Source organism: Protomyctophum bolini (assembly GCF_963924005.1).
Source record: "Protomyctophum bolini genome assembly, chromosome: 16".
Lineage (NCBI taxonomy): Eukaryota > Metazoa > Chordata > Actinopteri > Myctophiformes > Myctophidae > Protomyctophum > Protomyctophum bolini.
The window spans coordinates 32,422,883-32,442,136 of NC_137877.1; the positions used below are offsets into that span (position 1 = coordinate 32,422,883).

The following is a 19,254-nucleotide window of genomic DNA, read 5'->3' on the forward strand; positions in this document are numbered from 1 at the left end:
CAACTTATTTACTTTTGACAGCTTCAAACATTTTGCAGATTCTCGTCTCATTTTTAAGATCTTAAATGGACTTGCACCTCCACCACTGAAACAGTTCATAGATCGAAGGGACAGTGGTGATAGTCAGAGCAACAAGGGCAACTAGACTGTGAAGTGTCTTCTCTGTTAGAGCCTCCCATCACTGGAACAGTCTCCCTACAGAAGTAAGAGAGACCTCCAACTATTTGACCTTCAAATTCAACCTGGCTAAAAACAAAAATCAAATCTGTAATCATGAGTAATTATCATCCCTATGTAAAGTTTTACTACCATTTTTAAGAGCCTGCTCAGGAACTACAGATGTAAATTAGCTTATGGTTAACTCTGGCTCATTTACATGGATGTGAAAACTGACATGTTGATTAATGAGCATTGTCCCTGTCAAATAAATAAATAAATGAATTGATTGTCTATCCATCCATTTATCCTAGCCGTGTGGTTAATATCTTAGGTAGCCAGTGTTGTATTTTATTCAATACCTCGGGTGGTTTGTATTCATTTTCAATGATGTCTCCTTCAGCAGATTGGTATTTTCTCTGAAAAGCATCTGTCTGGAATTCTAAAGGACAATTTATATGAGTGAAAAGAATCATTTCAGATGAAAGTTAAAATGCTATTGTAAAATGCCCTTTTCACTCCTCTTGCTTGAAGATAAACAATTTCCCATGAATATATGGCTGGGCCCCCTATCTCTCACAAACATCACAATGTGTCCCATACTGGGCCTATTGTAGTCTATTAACCCATTCTGACCTGAGATCAGATTCATACGAGGTTTCCACTGGACACACACTGGTCTGATGAACCCATTCTGACCCGAGATCAGATTCTAAAAATGTCAGTCGTTCTTCGAATTTTTCAAAAATAGCAGACCTACAAGCTCGTATCGCGCCACTCGGTGGCGCGATATGAGCTTGTAGATCTGCTATTTTTCAATAGCTAAAGCATAACATGATGCCAACACCAAAATGGGTGCCCGGTCAGAATGGGTTAAAAGAAATCCTTCCCCGTGGCAACCATTTTGCAGGTTTCAAGTAGATAAATGCCTTCCAAGGGGGATAAGAATGCATTTCTACAAAACTGCATTAAAGAGTAATGTTTGTCAACGACTCTGATAAAAACTTCACAGTCACAATTCTTTTTAGAGGCGGTAAAGGCATTGGCAATGTGCAAAGCTGATTGGTCTGGGAAGGCTGCCTACAGGTTAGCAGGCCTCATTTCCAATCTCTGACAGCAATATGTGTCGCCGCGCGCTTCATCCCGATTGCTCATGTTGAACACAAACCATGGTCACTCTATATATGGAAATCCCTGTCTTCGGGGCGAAAAAAAATTAAAAAGGTGAGATTGGCACTTTAACCTCCGTGCCCCCCTGAAAATATGTTTTAGTCTGATACATTATACTATTGCGAATTATTTATCAAGAAGATACAAGCTTGATATTTCAAAAAAATAATGAGATGTCGAGGTGGCAGCTGGAATGTTCTGGTCCAGCGAGCAGCATCTATGAATGGTGGGAAATGAAGTCAATATGGTGGCTGAGACACACCATGTGCAGAATGTGAAAAGAGTGGAGTGCACTGTTTGGGTGGCAGTGGGCAAAAAGTTTAGGATTCAATATTGCTTTGTGATCTCAGTTTAATCTCGTTTCTCATTTTTTTCCCTTCAGAATGAGCCAAATCCATTCATATCATGCATTACACAGTGACACGTCATATTTCACCTGAAATAGAGGTCTAAACATTGTAAAATTGTTTTAGAATCCCTACAGTACAGTCGTGCTTATGCAAGTGCAACACATTAAAAATCAAATGCAATTAGTGTATGAAAATTGAACACATCAGTTCTGAGTCGAGACATGAATAATGTAACTTACTTGTGGCAATCGACAAGCTCAAAACATGAACACTTGAACAGAGGCAAATACTGAGAGTGAAATGTCTCTGACAAAATCGAGGGTGTTGTGCTACCTTCCACTGAAAGAGCCCACCTGTCGACACCCTGCATTCAGAGAGCTAGTCATCCAGTTGAAGTTGTACCCCAAATAAAGAGGAAGAAAATAAATCAATTCACACTCTTTCAATACAGTTGAAGTGTGTCTCCCTGCAGATGACTGTTATTTCAGAGAATAAAGAGGAGAAAAGCTATGTATTAATTCAATTCAGACTGTCAGTCATTGTTTTCTCTCTGTTGACATTTCATATTAGTTCCTCATAATACCGCCATGAATGCACCACAATCATCATAGGCTATGATTTGCTTGCTTTATGGGAGGCTAAGCAGGTCTTACACAAAGCTTAGCACGTACCATTAAAGCTAATACGTCTTAGGCAGAATGACTCTCAGATATTTTATGAAATACTTGCCATTTTTATTCTATTTATATGGAATGTAGGAAGGTAAACAGACAATTGGCTAGAATTTGTTACTATAAAAATTATCGTATAATATTGAAATGTTTACATTGATATTTGCACAAAACTGCTTCAATCCCTGTACAATTCAAAGCAATCATCTCTTTGTTGTGTATCAAAAACATTACCATGTGCCATTTCAACTTGTTGATTAAGTAAAGTAAATCGAATGACAAGGAAAGACATTACTTTATTCCAGAGCCGTTTCCCTCTACTCCCAAACTCCTTTGTTTGTTTTGATTTATTTCATCCTCTCAGAACATCCCGTTGCTTTCCAGGGCCCCTTTTGTTCTTGGTGAAGGGCTCTTTTATTTGGGGCGAAATCTCCCATCTCTCAGACCAGCGCTTTGCCTTGATGCAGATCTTCATTAATCTCCAGGGCCGCTGTGGGCTCTATGGCAGCCTGCCGTTTTGATGGGAATTGAATTTGATACCATATTGTGGCTTGTGTGGAGCCAACAATGGCCTGTGTTCCTTCTTGTGTCTGTGCACAATCAGAGAGACCCAATTAAATAATTTGGTACAATAATAGGGAACAAAAGGATACCCAGGCTTAAAGTGCGGGTTCCAACATTTGCTTTCTACCTTTTTTTTTTTCTGTATCATGTTAATTAATTTGCTTTGAAACCAAGGGGAAAAGCACAATGGAAAACAGTGCAGCTCATTTCAAAGTATGTCGGATGCTGCTTTATATTCAGGCGATGGGCTAAATCAATAGAATATTCACTTTGTTTTCCTCACTTGAATTTTGTCTTCAAACCCCCGTCCCCCCGTCCTTTTGCTTTTGTAACTTTTGTGCATTATACCAAACCATGCCGTATTATACAGTATGATCATGTATTATTGTATTATGTCTATTTGAGAGACAAGATTCAAATGTGATTGTGTGTATATATTAACACACTTGAGTGTGTTAAAAGTAGTGTATTAGTGTATACTTGTACAGTCTGAGTTAAATTAACACTGAGTACTTTACTCTGTACTGTTGTGTGTTAATATGTCACATCCAATGAAGGGTAAATTAATTGTCCATGAGTGGCCCATGATAAGCGATGATGGGACCCATATGGAGCTGTCAGTGGACTGCTGGTGGCCTCTCCAGGTCCAGCCACAGTAATTGAAAGAAATGAGCCATGGAAGTGACACATTAGCGCACTCCCTAGAGACGGCGTACGCGACACATATGTTGGACGTGCGCATGCACGCACACACGCACACACACACACACACACACACACACACACACACACACACACACACACACACACACACACACACATCCATCCCTGCTTCTTTACACATCAGCTGCATGCATCGTGTACAAACTTTATCTCATTGTAACTATAGCCCAGACAGTGTCAGTCAGCATGGCATTAGCCAGCTCCCTACTGTACGTGAGACAGGGTGTAAAGATTGGGTAGGTCTCCGTCTGGGTTAAGGGGATAATGAGAAACTGCCCTGTGGTGAGTTAATCACCTCATCGCTCTCAGCAGCACTGCCATTTATTTGCTGTTTATTCCCCTAGTCTAGTGCCCCCAGGGGGAGGTCTGTCTGTGAGGCAGCACCTGCAGCTTCCTCGACGCTTGATTTACTGCTTTAAATGCTGCTTGTGGGCTAGATTACGCTGGACAGTGATCAAACCTTATTTGCACCCTGATTAGACAAACTGCTCCCTGCACTGACCAGGTTGAAGCAATTCTCCTTTAGCAATGTTATACTGCTGCCCGCTCCGGTGTAAAAATGATTAACACTGACTGAATGAATGTGGAAGCCGTTTACCACAGCAATATCCCAGCATGGCCCCCTGGTCATGAAACAGCCCTTTCCGCTATCAGCCCGGCCAGCACCATTTTGATTGTAATGGTTATAACTGTCTGAGGATATGGCCTACATTTAATGCAGGTATAGTGTTAAAGGCTATAATGGTTTAACTTTAGATAATTTGTTCTTGTCGGGTAGTAATTTTGTAAACACGGGCCACTGTGTGCATCATAAAATGTCCTCGTCTTCACACGGCGGTTGTCAGTTTGCCCTGTGTGGAGACTTGAAGGCTGTGAGAGAGAGCTGTGAGCCAGGGGTGTTCTTGAGGATACTGTATTGTTTGTGTTGGGCCACCCAGTTTGTGTGACAGGCTGACTCAGCAAAACAGTGGTCCCTTTCACCTCCCAAAAGCTGAGAGCAACAACTCTCACAAGGTTTGATTGTATCACACTGGCCAAACTTGCCCAAAGCAATCGATGTATGCATTTTCTCTGTTCCTACCATTTATTTATACGAGACCTTCGATACACTACATGTCAATCTTGCGGGGCTACCGTCCATAATGGAACACTATCAAACATTTATGTTTGTCGGTTATCATTTGAGGATGTGTCCATTTAAATTATTGACAATAATAGGAATAGTGCTACGTAAAGTTTCATGAACACTTAAACCATATGAATAAGGATGCAAATCAATATTAGGAGACAAACACACACATGTCCACACATGTACCCACACATGCATATACACATGTACACACTCATGAACACACTCACAAACACACGTAAGAGCAAACAATATATACTGTAACCTTCATGTTATTGTGTTTAGAGGAAGGACCCCTGTAGAATTCTGAACATAAAGCACTCCAGCAACGTCATTGTACAGCAGATTTCAGTGCTTCAGCGCTGCACAAAGCCTGCTCTTTCCACCAAACGATTAAATTTTTACACAATGCATCTGAGTCTGAATAGGTATATAGTGCACTGGCAAGGTCTGTTTTCTTTCATCTGCCTGCATACATTGGCTGAAGAACTATTAACGAAGCCGTTTTCTGATCTAGTCCCGTTTACCTTGATCCTCTCCCAGGATGCCAGCCTACAGAGTCTCTCCATCATTTCTCCGGTATTTATTACCATAACCCTTATGCAAGGTCCATTTAGTGTCGTCTCCAGCAGTCCGCGTAGCATATTACGGTAAAGGGGCATTATTGTGAAGAAAACGTATAAACAGCTGAAAAGAATGGAGGGCAATGCTCATAATGGAATTTGAAAGCTTTCATTTTTGTTCTCATTGTCTCTCCTTCCTTCTCTAAACAACCTTCGCTTTTGCAGCTATCAATGCAAAGTTCTTAGAGAGAAAATGAAGTGCATTCATGCCCCCTGAAAGGGGCTTTTAAGGCTGAGTACAGCTCAGACAAAAGGGAAGGTAGGCTTGCTCTGGCCTGAGAATGACTCGATGTTTATAACCTCGCCATGCAGAATTCAAGAACGCTGAGGAATGGATGAATACAAATGAATGGAACTGGCTACAGAGCACATCCAGAACCACAATGCAAGGGGACTTATTGGTATTCATGGACAGTTTTTGTGGCGGTTGCTAAAGTGATGTGGCGTATCTCGACGTTTTGTGAAATGTTTTCAGATTATTAAATACAGGCTTTCAACGACACAAAATATTGCAGTTGAATTTCAGTCACCAAACTGACAGTAGTAAAACTGATACTATTTAGCCATATTTCTTTTTTTGGGTGGGGGGAAAGAAAATTGTTCTTTAGAATAGTATTACTGTATTTCTATTGATTCTGAGTGCTGTAAAGATATGCATCTTGAAGATGAATGTACGTTTAGGATAAGATACAAAGAGCATTTTTCTTAGCTGTCAGACCCCCCCCTCCCTCCCATTGCTCACGGCTCCCTTCTCTCTTCATTTTGCTAACTGGTGCTCAAAGCTTCTCCACCGCTGACCAAGCATCAGCCTCCCTACTCTGATAAATGGGCTTCTTTGAATTGATGGCAGGCCGGAGGAAAAAGAGATAATCCTAGATAATGTGGACACAGTTTTCATTTCTTGTCACCCAATTAAACTGCAATTATCCCAAGTGCAGGAGAGGAGAAAAGTGGAAAGAATGGCCAAAGAATGGAAGAGCGAGGCTCCCTGGGACTCTCTCTAGCAGACACATTAGCCCAGATTTGCTCCATTCTGATAAAAGAGAGCCATTCCTTGCACTTGGCAGTGCACAGCAAGTGGCAGACCAGCTGCAACCTGGGGCTTAGAATAGAATGCCTGTACAATGTTTGTGCCATGCCTCAAAGTGGCCGGGAAGAAAGAAAGATCAAAATGTATACAGGTTGTCTCCCCTGCTAAAGCAGTGTGGCATTTGTATGGGGCTCTTTGTGTCAGAGCCGAGGACATCAAGGTTTTATCCCTAAATAGTCCCTATAGATTTTTTGTTTTATTATGCTAATGTACGAGAAGTATTGTCAGGGGGAACAAAAGTGTGTATTTTGTGAAACCCTTGTCATCGCTACATAGCAAAGTGACTGATCAATGTAAGAACCCTGGAGCAAACTACACAGGGGTTCAAAAACCTTCAAACAGCTCCTAGCCATACCCAAATCTGCTTTGACCCTGAGCTAGTGTGCACCTACTGTTCCTTAAAAGAATCGACTGCTGCTTTGATACAAAAAAGAGGACGCTTCCTCCATCAATTGTTTGGCCACAGATGAATCAGGACCATGTGAACCCCTCCGCTGGCACAAAATCTAAGCACTGAATGAATGTCTTTTGTAATTACTGTTCCTCGTAGTAATTATCACAAGGGACAATTTATGCATTACCTTATTGATTCGACTTGACCCTTGGCAAGGCTTAATTTGGTCGGAGCAGACACATTTGGCTCATGCTGTCGAAGGCAAACAGCCCCAGGGGTCCTGTTGCAGCCTTACTCTCTAGGCGTGTCACAGCCATCTTTAGCCAAAGCATCCCATGGGTCAATCATCGGACACCTTTGGGGTCCTGGCCTTTTGGGTATAGTCAGCTGTTTTGGTGGACTATCCACTTTTTTGTGGCCAAACATAAAAGCTGCCATGGTACCAACCAAAGAGGAGCGTTCACAATAGTCCTTCGTTAATCTTGACGCACCCGATTAGTGCTTTGAAGTCTTTGATATATAAAAAGCCCCTGTTCCTGTTCCTTTGCAGCCCCTCCCTGTGCCGGCTCTTTAGATAAACATAGGAAATAAACAGATTATTTAAATCATTAGGCAAACATTATCTTAACCCACAAACACAGACTGCCTCCTTTGGAATACTGATAAGTATAACCCTTCTCTGTGGCATCTAATCTAATGCTGTGTGTGTGTGTGTGTGTGTGTGTGTGTGTGTGTGTGTGTGTGTGTGTGTGTGTGTGTGTGTGTGTGTGTGTGTGTGTGTGTGTGTGTGTGTGTGTGTGTGTGTGTGTGTGTGTGTGTGTGTGTGTGTGTGTGTGTGTGTGTGTGTGTGTGTGTGTGTGTGTGTGTGTGCGTGCGTGTACTATATATGTGCACAGTGGCAGTAATGTATTGCTGATTATGGAGAGGAGAATACTCTGTCAAAATATGATCAATAATTCCCATAAGTGTCTCATGTGCTCTGCATGAATAATGGGCTGATTAAGCAACACGAGAGAGGCTAGCATGAATGTAGCCTCTCCACCGCTGTGTCCATCAAATAATGAGATCACCTGAGACAGGCACTGTCATTACCCCTTCAAACAGGACGTGCTGACAGGACACTTGCCCTCCCATTGATCACATTGTCATTCAAGCCCACATTAGACTTAGACGCACGCACGCACGCGCACACACGCACACACACACACACACACACACACACACACACGTACACACACACACACACACACACACACACACACACACAAATGAAACAAGTGAAACCTCATGTATAATTGTATAAGTACCCTCGGATAGTCACGAGAAAGCGAGATGCAATGTTATGTATCTGGTGTGATGAACCCTTGCACTGCTTGTAAGTTGTTACAACTCAAATATGCCACAATGTACCAAGTGGCCTCATGTTTTGTCCCCCTGGCATGTCAGACAACATTACTATAATGGGTTTACCTTGAGAGATGTGACATTCAGCTGCAACAATGAGCCATCTGCGGGAACTCTGTTATTTCTCCCCATTGAAAAGTGGGGAGTTTTTTTCTCTCTCAATGACATGGTTATTATCCTGGTCACTTAATCTCCTCAAATAAGATTTATTTCTCCTTTCAGACAGCGTTAGAGTGCCTCTGTTAGAAGGCATCCAGACCATGGGAACTATGGAGTTCCAATGCATCCGTGCAATTTCTCTATTTGATAGAGGTCACAGTCACGCTGACATACTGATGAGTAGATGTACAAAGGCCCTTTCAGCGTTATAACAGAGTAGGGCATGAACACATCCACAATGCAGGATAGTGGAGGGAAGAGATGTAACTGAGCATGCCTTATATGATTCTTCAAGTACACTCCAAGTCGCTCTCTGACAGACTATTGTGTCTCACTGGACAGTCGTGGGTACATGACAGTAGCGCAACTGCATTTTGTCAAATATTACAAAATGAGTAATGGGTCTTTCTCCTCTGTCATATGGTGTATGTTTTGCATGCTCTCTCTGTGTGGGTCGTCACAGTTGTCCAAAATAAGCATTGAAGAAATACAAATAAGGAAAAAAAGCGAGCAAAAACGAGTTATAACGCACATGTGTGTGGGGGTGTAGTGATGAGGGTGTGGGTTAAAGGTATGAGTAAAACAAAGGTCTGCCTTATCAAATACTGATTTGACTTTTTTTGTCTGTTCTTTTGGATTTCTGACTCCAGCTTTGGGTTTAGCACACACTTCATGGACAACTAGGATGTATATATATGTGATATATATATATATATATATATATATATATATATATATATATATGTATATGTGATTAGACTGAATATACTCACTGAATAAATCACTATAGAGGCTAGATGTACATATAATCTTGAAAGCCTGTTGACACAATTAATTCATTCTCATATTCAAAGTTGAGTGTTGATAGTCTGTATTTATATCTGCACATTTACTGATAGACTGTACATAAGTTAACCCATTCATTCAGAGACCCAAGTCCGAATCTAATTCTAGCGATTTTCTTATTATATTTTCGTATTCTTATTTTCTTTTTTCCATTTTTTTGTATTGGCTTTTATTCTTACTCTTACCTGTTCATGTGTGACACTCTTACTGATGTTAACACCTGATTTAGATCACAGTGATATTTTGTGACTGTGATCCATTCATATCTTCTGCCTGGTCGGATTTATGAATGCCAATATTAATTTGATTTGGTTTTGCTTTACATATTTATTGGAAAAAAAAGAAAAGAAAAGGGGGGCATATGGTTACGTCTTAGAGCCAGGTGGATGTCTTTCTGAGCACATGGCATTACTAGAAAATATGAAGCTTACTCAACAAGGGTCTTTACTTTTGCTTATACATGCCCATACATCCCAAATATCAGATAGTATCCATATTCCATAATACCAGAGAAAAGTCAAATGTTTGTTAAAAAGCGAGTACTATATGCTTTAGGGATGCGAGCGTTCCCATGTACTTACTGTCTTTGAGCTTGCACAAAATGTCAAAGATGAACAAGGTGCCTATTCGCCTTTTTCTTTCTGAAGGACGATGGCACACCATGAAGGCCCAAATAGCATGTCAGTGCACTGCCACAGGTTCAAGGAGATTGGATCACTTTTTGTTTGCTGAGCGGTTTCAATTCTGCCTCCACATAAAGAGCGAGCAGGACTAGCAGAGGACTGAGAGAGTGCAGTCTTTGTGGGGCCAGGAGGAGAGGGCTGGATAAAAAAATGCCTGGATGCATCAGTTACCTCTGATCCCAACTGGAACTATAAATGTATCTGAGAGATGAGCTATCTGTGGCGGGATGTGCCACAAGCAGGCCTTTTCTTCCCCCTGTCCCTGTGATGAGTTAGCAGGACCTGCAGTGATGAAGCTGATAGAGGAGCTGATATCAGATGGCAGTCTGGGTAATTACAACTCTCTATTTGGGGCTTTGCAGTGATGTTGTGCTGATAAGGGGAATATAATGAGGAAAAAGGGCCAGCGATAATGTATCCCGTCTAAATGGTTGAAAATTGTTTATCATGGGAAAAGTCATCGGGGTGCCTGCAGGGAAACAAGTATCACTGGCTTTAAACCACAAGATTCAGGGACAGGGACGGTGTAAGCCAAACATACTGCCCCCTGGGTGGTAACGTTAGCAGCAATCAGTGTTTGAAAATCTGACTTCTGACAAAGGGCTCGAAGGCCGTACTTTAATGATCCAGGAAGTCTATTTGACTGCTGCTGTTATTTTTGTTTGCCCCCTCGAGGTGTGGAGGTATTCGGCAGTGGGAGATTACACATAATGCCATTGACGAGACATGGCTTAAAGATTAAGTTCTTATCAATCCTGTGGACTCCTCGTCCTTATGTATAGCTATTCTCCTTGTAGAATGTGCTTTCAAAGTTTGTTGTATATGTTACAATTCCAATCCTCAAAGATCGGACTGACAATCGCCCTCTCCCTCCCCCAAACTCCAGACCCATCCACATGCATTCTCATATAATACGCATGTGTGTGTTTGACATGTGCATGTGCGCAAACTACGCACGCACGCAAGCACGTACGTACGCACACACATAGGTATGCACGCACTCACGTACGCACGCACGCACACACACACACACACACGCACACAAACACACACTCTTCAGTGCCAATCCCCAGTTCCAGTCCTCAGTCTTTAAATACATGGTGCAATGTGTTCTATCTTTTATGGCAGTTTTATTGTGAGGGTAGCGATTCCCTCACTAAGGATCATGACCACTATCAATAGTATTTTCACTAATGTGATTAAGTTAATACTGTGCTCTATGATAGGATTATTTCTGAATTCCTCTTGATATGCATAATATTTAGGTTGTGGTAGAGTAAATATTTTGGTTCTTCACCAAAATAATTCCCACTGAGACAAAGACGTGAAAGTCTGCCCTAAGGAGCAATAAAGACTGTATAATTACAATGATTACAGAACTGCACAACTCATTTGGCATTTATTGAATATATTTTCAGAACACAACGTTCAAAATAGGTCACAATTTTAAATCACAACAAAATATTAACTTTATTCACATTAATTATGTATTCATTCTGACATTCTGTGTGACTCATTTCAAGTAACACAGAAGTGTGTATTGTTTATTTACCAATCCTGTCATTATGTCGCTTTTGGCACTTAAGCATATTTTCTACGTATTGTAAGAAAGTATAAAGGAACCCCATTAGACAAAATGACTTTTAATCTAAACACAAACATCTTTAAATAGTCATCAATTGGATTCCTCACAAGACTAAACTGTTTGTCATTAGCACTATATCAAGGGCTCACTTAAGATAACATTCTCTAGCTAAAGGCATGTGATAGTGACAAATTGACTTTCAATACCGGCTCTCGAGATCACAACTATTTGTTCTCCAGCATATTTTTTTGTTGTTGCAAATAGTACTTATAATTCTGATTTGTTGACCTTGTAAAATAAATGATTAAAATGTACCTAATTAAAAATATCTGACTTAATTAAGGCACCTTATTTTATTTATCTTATTTTTTACAAACAATGGCAAATTATTTCAAGCAACTACAGTCTGAACAAAACTAGGCCACACCATTAAAACAATTAACTGTAATGGAATTTCATTTCAGACAATGTCTGGAACCAGTTTATATTCCCCCTTCTCAGCTTCAATATCATATTATCAATGATGCTTTAATTGGTTTATTAATACATTTTTAATGGAATATTACGATGTTTCTCTGTATATCTTTAAGTCCTTAATCTGAAAATCATCTGCAAAAAGTGGAGCAGTTGGCATAAACAGATATGGATTAATGAAAGCCATTAAACACACACACACACACACACACACACACACACACACACACACACACAACACACACACACAACACACGCACATACATATGTATATGTACACATGCATGCACGCACGTTTGCATGCATATCTCTCACTCACTCACACACACTCACTCATTCACTCACTCACTCACACACACATACAAACGCACACTATCTCTCGCTCACACATGCACGCACGCATGTGCGTACACACACACACACACACACAGACACTCTCTCTCTCTCTCTCTCTATATATATATATATATATATATATATATATACCCCCACACACACATCTTAATGTTGAGATTACAGTCTATTTTGATGACTATACGTTGAGTGTGGTCAGGTGTGCACCTATTCCATATGCACCGTAAAATCATCAGTTTTAATGAATCACACTCAAGGTTAAATTAACTGCATGGACTGCAGTCAGTAGTCAGTAGTACTGGACACTAGTCCAGTAACTATACATTATACTAGGCTACTGTACTTGAGTACATTTTTTTTCTCTCTCTCTTTTTGTCTGTTCACTTTGCAACATTTCAAATAGGAATATTGTAGGCTACTTTTAACTCCATTTTGAGGAAGAGACATTGGGATGAAATGTATATAGTGCTTTTCGAAGTACTCAAAGACGCTTAATGAATGAATCAACCACTTAATCCTATATATTTCAACTAAGCTGACAACAGCAGACCTTCATCCCAGTACAGTGTGAGCTTGTAGATCTATCATTTTCACATTTGTTTTAAAATATAGTTGGAAATGTCCTTGATTTCAACGCAGCACTGCATTGACATTCAAAAAGAAAATGTATGTCTACTTCTACTTCATAATTTGTACTTTTGAATACTTGGGTATATTTACTCGAGTAGTTTTTTGTCCACCACTGGGTGCAGCCTGCAGTGTACTGTAGTAGGTGACACATGCAGGAGGGGGGATGCTCCGTGGGGTTGGGGGGCGGATTGGAAGGCAGTGCTGTGATCAGACAAGCAGAAAAAGGACCACATCAGGTGCACAATCAGGACCTCCGCCCTCTCCCTCTCCCCAAACCTCCCAGATAATGAGCCAAACTTTCATGTAGCCGTAAATGCTCTCCGGTCTGTGGATTCGGAAGTGGCTGACAGTCCCTGTTGTTGTTGTTTACCGCATGTTCGCCTTATTTATTTTGATCCCTTGTCTTGTTTCAACTCAGAAGATTGTACAAATGAGGGTCCATTTGGTTCCATTATGTATACACTCTTCTGAGTGGAATTATAACACATGGGATTTCACAGTGCAATAGCCAACTCGAAGAGCTCACCAGATGTCCTCTTGAAAACAATTTAGTGTATTATGAAATATTGACCCCACAACTGCTCTGATGAAGGCTGCATAGCCGAAACGCGTCAGTGTTACTTTTTGGTGTTTGCCCATAAAGAAATGGAAATGTGAGTACCTTGTCCCCCGCTTGTTTAATTTTTGGATGTGCTACCTTTTTGGATTTTTTTATTCCTATTTTTTGATTGACCCCACAACTCCAAATTGTTTTCTTTAGTGCTTTACTTGTTTGTTTGTTTTTGTTCTTATACTGTTGAGAATGACAGTAAACAGAGGGGGGTGGGTACATATGTCTGACAAGGCCCTTTGTACATCAGGTGCTTATTTAGGCAAAACTGGGATTATCAAGGGAACCTAATCAACTCACTCTATGAAATGTGTTGCACGTTCTCCAAGAGTCAGTGGAGTGTTGAACAGAATAACCAGTTGGCGCTATCTTGGAGATTCTTGCACCTCCAGGGGGGCTTCCATTTCAGAGTGATGGCTTTAGCACTTTAGAGTGAACTGTGTGTGATCTCTCTGGGTTGGAAAATGTCCCCATGGGCTTGTTGTGCTGCTGTCTGCCTTCTATTTGCATGATATTTTTCTATTCAGTCTTATCATCAGTGTGCTGTGAGGTGGGAACGCTGGCTCCGTCTCAGAGACTGGACCCAGGCTTTTATCGGCTGGTAATTCTCCCTCTCTCACTAACTCATCTTGAATTATTGAAGTGTTCTTTCTAGGACCCAAGCAAAGATAAATGTGGAGCGAAGGATGAAAAATACCAATGTCATTTGTATTGATTTATCAGATCTTAATTAAATTACATTATTTTATTATTTTCCCATGTTGCAAAATTAGTTAATTGAGAAGAGATAATGTAGCTATAATGTATAGTCTTTGATATATAGCCTTGTAGATATAATATATATCTATAGCCTTTGAATTTGTGCTCAAATACATTATGCATATTTTTCATTTGAAAAAGAAAAGGAACAATTCAACACATCAAACATCAAATAAACCCTATATACACTAAGAATACCCTTTTTTTTAAAGGAAATTATAGGATATAGGGCCTGAAAATCATTGTGTGTTCAGTGCAGTGGACATTTATCAACTCCTGGGTCCCGATAAGAACTTCCCCCGTAAGTTATTCATATAATTCACTGCAATATTGTGCCAGTTTGTGCCACTGAAGGAGAGGCTCCATTGCGGAGTGATTCGAGTGCTTCATCGCTGGAATGTTATCGAAGTCAATGACAACCTTACAAAAGAGCCACGCGGTGTTGAGAGAAGCGCGTACTCAGTTTAGGCAGCAAGTTGTCTTCCTGTCAATCAGCGCAGCTGCTGGTCCTTCGGCTGCGCATCACATCCACCTTGTCATCGGGTTACCTACTTGAGACAAAAGAGCCGACCTCTCAGAGAGCTTTCTCTATGGGATAAAACAACACCAACTCGCCCGTTACTTACTTTCATTAGACCGAATTAAATAAATAAATAACTCAATATATGTTGCTCCGGAAAAGAAACGTTAAAAAAGGACAATGTAGGATATAGCGCTGCCTCACAATATATGGGATGGGTCGTCTTAATTTAAGCTATGGCCTAAAGTGTTCATATTGAGTTTTAAATGAGCCTATAGTCATACTTAAGTGAACCCCAAATTCCACTTTCATTTAATAATAATAATAATAATACTAATATTATAATAATAATAATTGTAATAAAATATAACTCAACAATATGCTAATAACAGGCAATGCCATTTCTTTGTTAATCATTATTTAAAGGGGAGGCTTATTATTAGCCTTGTATGTGCACACTTATGTATACGAACATTTGCATATAGGTTAAATAGTAAAATAAAAAATGAATTGAATTTGACACCCATTTCGTAATTTAGATTTGAAACGCAAGACCTATAGGGCTATAGCTAATTCGACAATGACAATATTGTTGGATGCAGCTTTTCTCTGTTTTCTTTTGATAATTATATACAACAGAGAAGGTGCGGGAAACAAACCACTTAAACATACCATTTACTCAACAAGTCCTTTAGATAACTGTAATTGCTTAGTTGAATATTCGACAACCTCATTTCAGTTGTCGATTCGCTGCCCTTGGGAAAGTCCTTTGAAGTGAAAGTGAAAGGGGGATTTCAGGAAAATAATTATTTTCACTAAGCACGATTAGAAACACTTCAGCCCTCCTCAATATTTAGGCGCATTTGTGACAAAATGCACAATATCCGAAAATGAAGGGAGATATGGGCTATAGGATATACCTCGCTGTCGTCTATGAAGCTTAGTGCCAGTGTCTGTGTCTCCAATATTGAATGGAGGAGGGTAGGCTATATAGTCATAGTCTACTGATGAAGATGAAAGATGTGAAACATGCAGTGTAGAGGAGTATAGGCGAGTATAGCCATATAACTGACCTAAACCTTTGATTGGCAATTTGACAGAAGAAACGACACACGGGGGGAAGAAGGGAGAAAGTGTGTAGGCAACCCATCTAATAATCAGTGTTTAAATGAGACGGACCACATGCATTCATACAATCCCCACTCCAATTAAAGTCCAGTCAGTCAGCAGTGGGCTGACATTGGGATGTGCACGCGTCGCTGCCTCGCTGGCAGCCGACTCCGTCACAAATGCACCTGCCTGGCGTTTTGCAAACTTTAACTCCGATGATATTTTTTTATATTTTTCTTAAAAATAAATAAATAAAACGCGCGTATTTATAGTAGGCCTATTTGTGTTTCCATCTTTAGGTAGTTCATGTATATAATTTAATATATATAGCCTGTATACACATCAATTTGAAACAATTTCAAACGGTAAACAAATAATAAACAGGGCTGGACATTCAAATAAACTATATACATAGCCTTATAGATATAGTGGCTATAGCCTAGAGTTGTAAAAGTTTGGGGTTGTTGTGACTGTCTGGATAGTTAAAACGTACAGTTGTGTGTGAGACGGAGACGCAGACTGTCTGTGAGCGCATGCATGGGGTAATGTTTCCCCCTGGATGTCGCTCCCGTGCTCAGGGTGGGATTAAAGAGCGCTCTGGTGTCAGAGCCTTACTGCGCATGTGCTTCAACGGCACTTTCACTACCTGCCACACAAGCGTGTATTTCACATGGGGCAACTGGGAGTTATCATTCACTTGCGTAAATGCTGGCGCTGAGTGGTGGTTAGCAGTCTCAAGCGACAGGAGGAAAACAAGACAGCTTTTTCTTCGCCTCTGCTTCTGGCATATAGCCTACTTTATGGATGCCACCATGAATCAGAAAACATAAGTTCTACACTTATAAGGACGGTGCCACTTCCTATATTTTCCAGACGATCTCCGCCGGTGGGGATGAAGAATTAAAGTAAGTAACCCATTATGATTAGGCCTATCTCATATCTAATTGAAATATTGAATGATTCTTATGGCAATAATATATTATTCTTGTGTAATTTGCCCCCATTCAGTAAGCGTATAGCATACTGTAACTTCTTGTTCTGTGGCGTTGATTTTCTTCCAGGCAAAACTTTGTGCCAACATGTCTAAACCAATGGATCACGTTAAACGCCCAATGAATGCTTTCATGGTTTGGTCCAGAGCCCAGCGAAGAAAAATGGCCCAGGAGAACCCTAAAATGCACAACTCGGAGATCAGCAAGAGATTGGGAGCGGAGTGGAAACTTCTCACAGAGTCAGAGAAAAGGCCATTCATTGACGAGGCTAAGCGACTGCGAGCCATGCACATGAAGGAACACCCAGACTATAAATACAGACCCAGACGGAAACCCAAAACTCTGATGAAAAAAGACAAGTTTTCTTTCCCTGTGCCCTACAACCTCGGGGAGCACGACGCGCTTAAAGTTAGCGGTCTTAGCGGAGCACTTTCCGAGTCCCTAATGATGCATGGGAACCCCGATAAAGCTGCGGCGGCGGCAGCGGCCGCAGCGGCGAGGGTATTCTTCAACCCGTCCATGTCGAACCCCTATTCGTTTTTTGACCTGGGAGCGAAGATGACTGAGCTCTCGCAGCCTTCCTTTTCGTACGCATCTCCACTGGGGTACCCGGGAGCAACGTTTTCTGGAGCTAGCAGCGTCGGGACGCACACCCACACTCACTCACATCCATCACCGGGAAACCCAGGCTACATGATCCCCTGTAACTGTACGGGCTGGCCCTCAGCGGGACTCCAGCCACCGTTAGCCTACATCCTGCTCCCTGGAATGGGAAAACCTCAACTTGAACCATACAGTGCTTATGCTGCAGCGTTATGACTGGACTTCAAAGAAATTGAAATGTGAACAAAAAAAAGCTGAGAAAAGATATCCATGCAAGAATTTATTATGCATGCACACACCTGTACATGTGATGAAGTGCTCGTCGTCTCAGATATCACATGTTTATGTATATTGATTAATGCCTTTATCTATAAGGTAATGCTTATTTAGAGAACTCTCTAATCGATTATTATCCATCCATCGCCTCTCACAACCCAGAGGAAACGAACTTAAGGATGGCAGAAATGCACAAATTGGAGATCAAAGGGTAGGAGACCAGTTTACCCTTGTCAATGTGAAACTCAGTTGAAGGTACCATATTTGATTTCTATCTATTGCAAGTTGCACCTGCTTGATTAACCTGTTGGAATCAAGGGTCGCCTGTAGTTAACAAAGTCCCGCAATGAGTCAGCCAGACATGTCATTCCCATGCAGGAACATGAACATATACATCATTTCTCAGATAAACTCGCAGGAGGCTATAATGTTATAATTCATATAGGTTGATGAGGAGGATAACCCTCCACCCCTTGAATGACTGTAAATGTGTACAGATAAATTGCTCTAGTTAATTTGCCATTAGGCTAGTGTTTGACATAGGGCCTGGAACTTGCGTATTTCACTAGAAATCCGGTGTATATTTTGAGTTTTTAAACCGTTTTATAGATGTCTGTAATATTTATTGTTTAGTGGAATCATGATGGTCACCCTGCAGACAATTTAAACGGACAAACATATAGTACTGTAACGTTTGCACAGGAAATGTAGAGGATGTAATTTATTTAAGTTGATATTCAGTTATATTGCAACTTATAAGGTTTCGACTCTCTCAAGTCGGCATTTTCTAAACGATTAAAAAGTTCCTTGTTAGGCTAAAATGTGAGGCCTACATTTCTTTTTTGAAGACCCCCGCAATCATGTGCAACACAATGCGTTTTACTAACTCTTATGGAATTTTGTATTTGTTTTGTGTTTTCTTTAACACCGTTATTATGTACTTCAAACTATTGCTACTATGTTCACTTGTTGAGTTGAGCGAAGGACTACAATAAAGCGCTTGCGGATACGCGGAAGGAATCGCGCTGTAGTTCTTGATGAGCTAACAAGATTTGTATCTTTTTCCTGGCGTGGTCAGTCCAGGTGAAGTGTAAGGTATCCTCCAAAGGCCGCTTTTGTTCGCGCTTTGAATAGCATTACTGGGAAATCTAAATCAGCCCATTGTAATCAGGAGCCAAAAGCTTATTTATCACAATTTTAATCGTGAATAGGAAGGGAGATAAAACTGAGTGGTTTCTTTTAAGCTTTCCATTCACGGCGAAATAGCTGCTTTTAGGTTCAAGAACAAGCACGTCTTTGAGTCTTAAAACATAACCTGGACTGATATAACCTATCCATTTCCAAGTCTTAAGAAAAACAAATTCAATTTAATATAAATT

General features: G+C 40.7%; 2 protein-coding genes across 2 annotated transcripts in view; both read left to right on the forward strand.

Annotated features, from left to right (window-relative positions):
- Window positions 1–19,254, forward strand: part of LOC308331182 (ATP-binding cassette sub-family C member 4-like) — an 80,828-nt gene that overhangs the window by 55,325 nt on the left and 6,249 nt on the right. The window lies entirely within an intron of this gene.
- sox21b (SRY-box transcription factor 21b) lies at window positions 16,692–18,895 on the forward strand. Its single transcript, XM_080785705.1, has 2 exons — window positions 16,692–16,909; window positions 17,066–18,895. The coding sequence occupies exon 2, from the start codon at window positions 17,084–17,086 to the stop codon at window positions 17,813–17,815; it is 732 nt and encodes a 243-aa protein (XP_080641831.1). The 5' UTR covers window positions 16,692–16,909; window positions 17,066–17,083; the 3' UTR covers window positions 17,816–18,895.

Excerpts from the sequence above, each read along its gene's own strand:
- sox21b (XM_080785705.1), top strand. The coding sequence starts at position 17,084 with ATGTCTAAACCAATGGATCACGTTAAACGCCCAATGAATGCTTTCATG.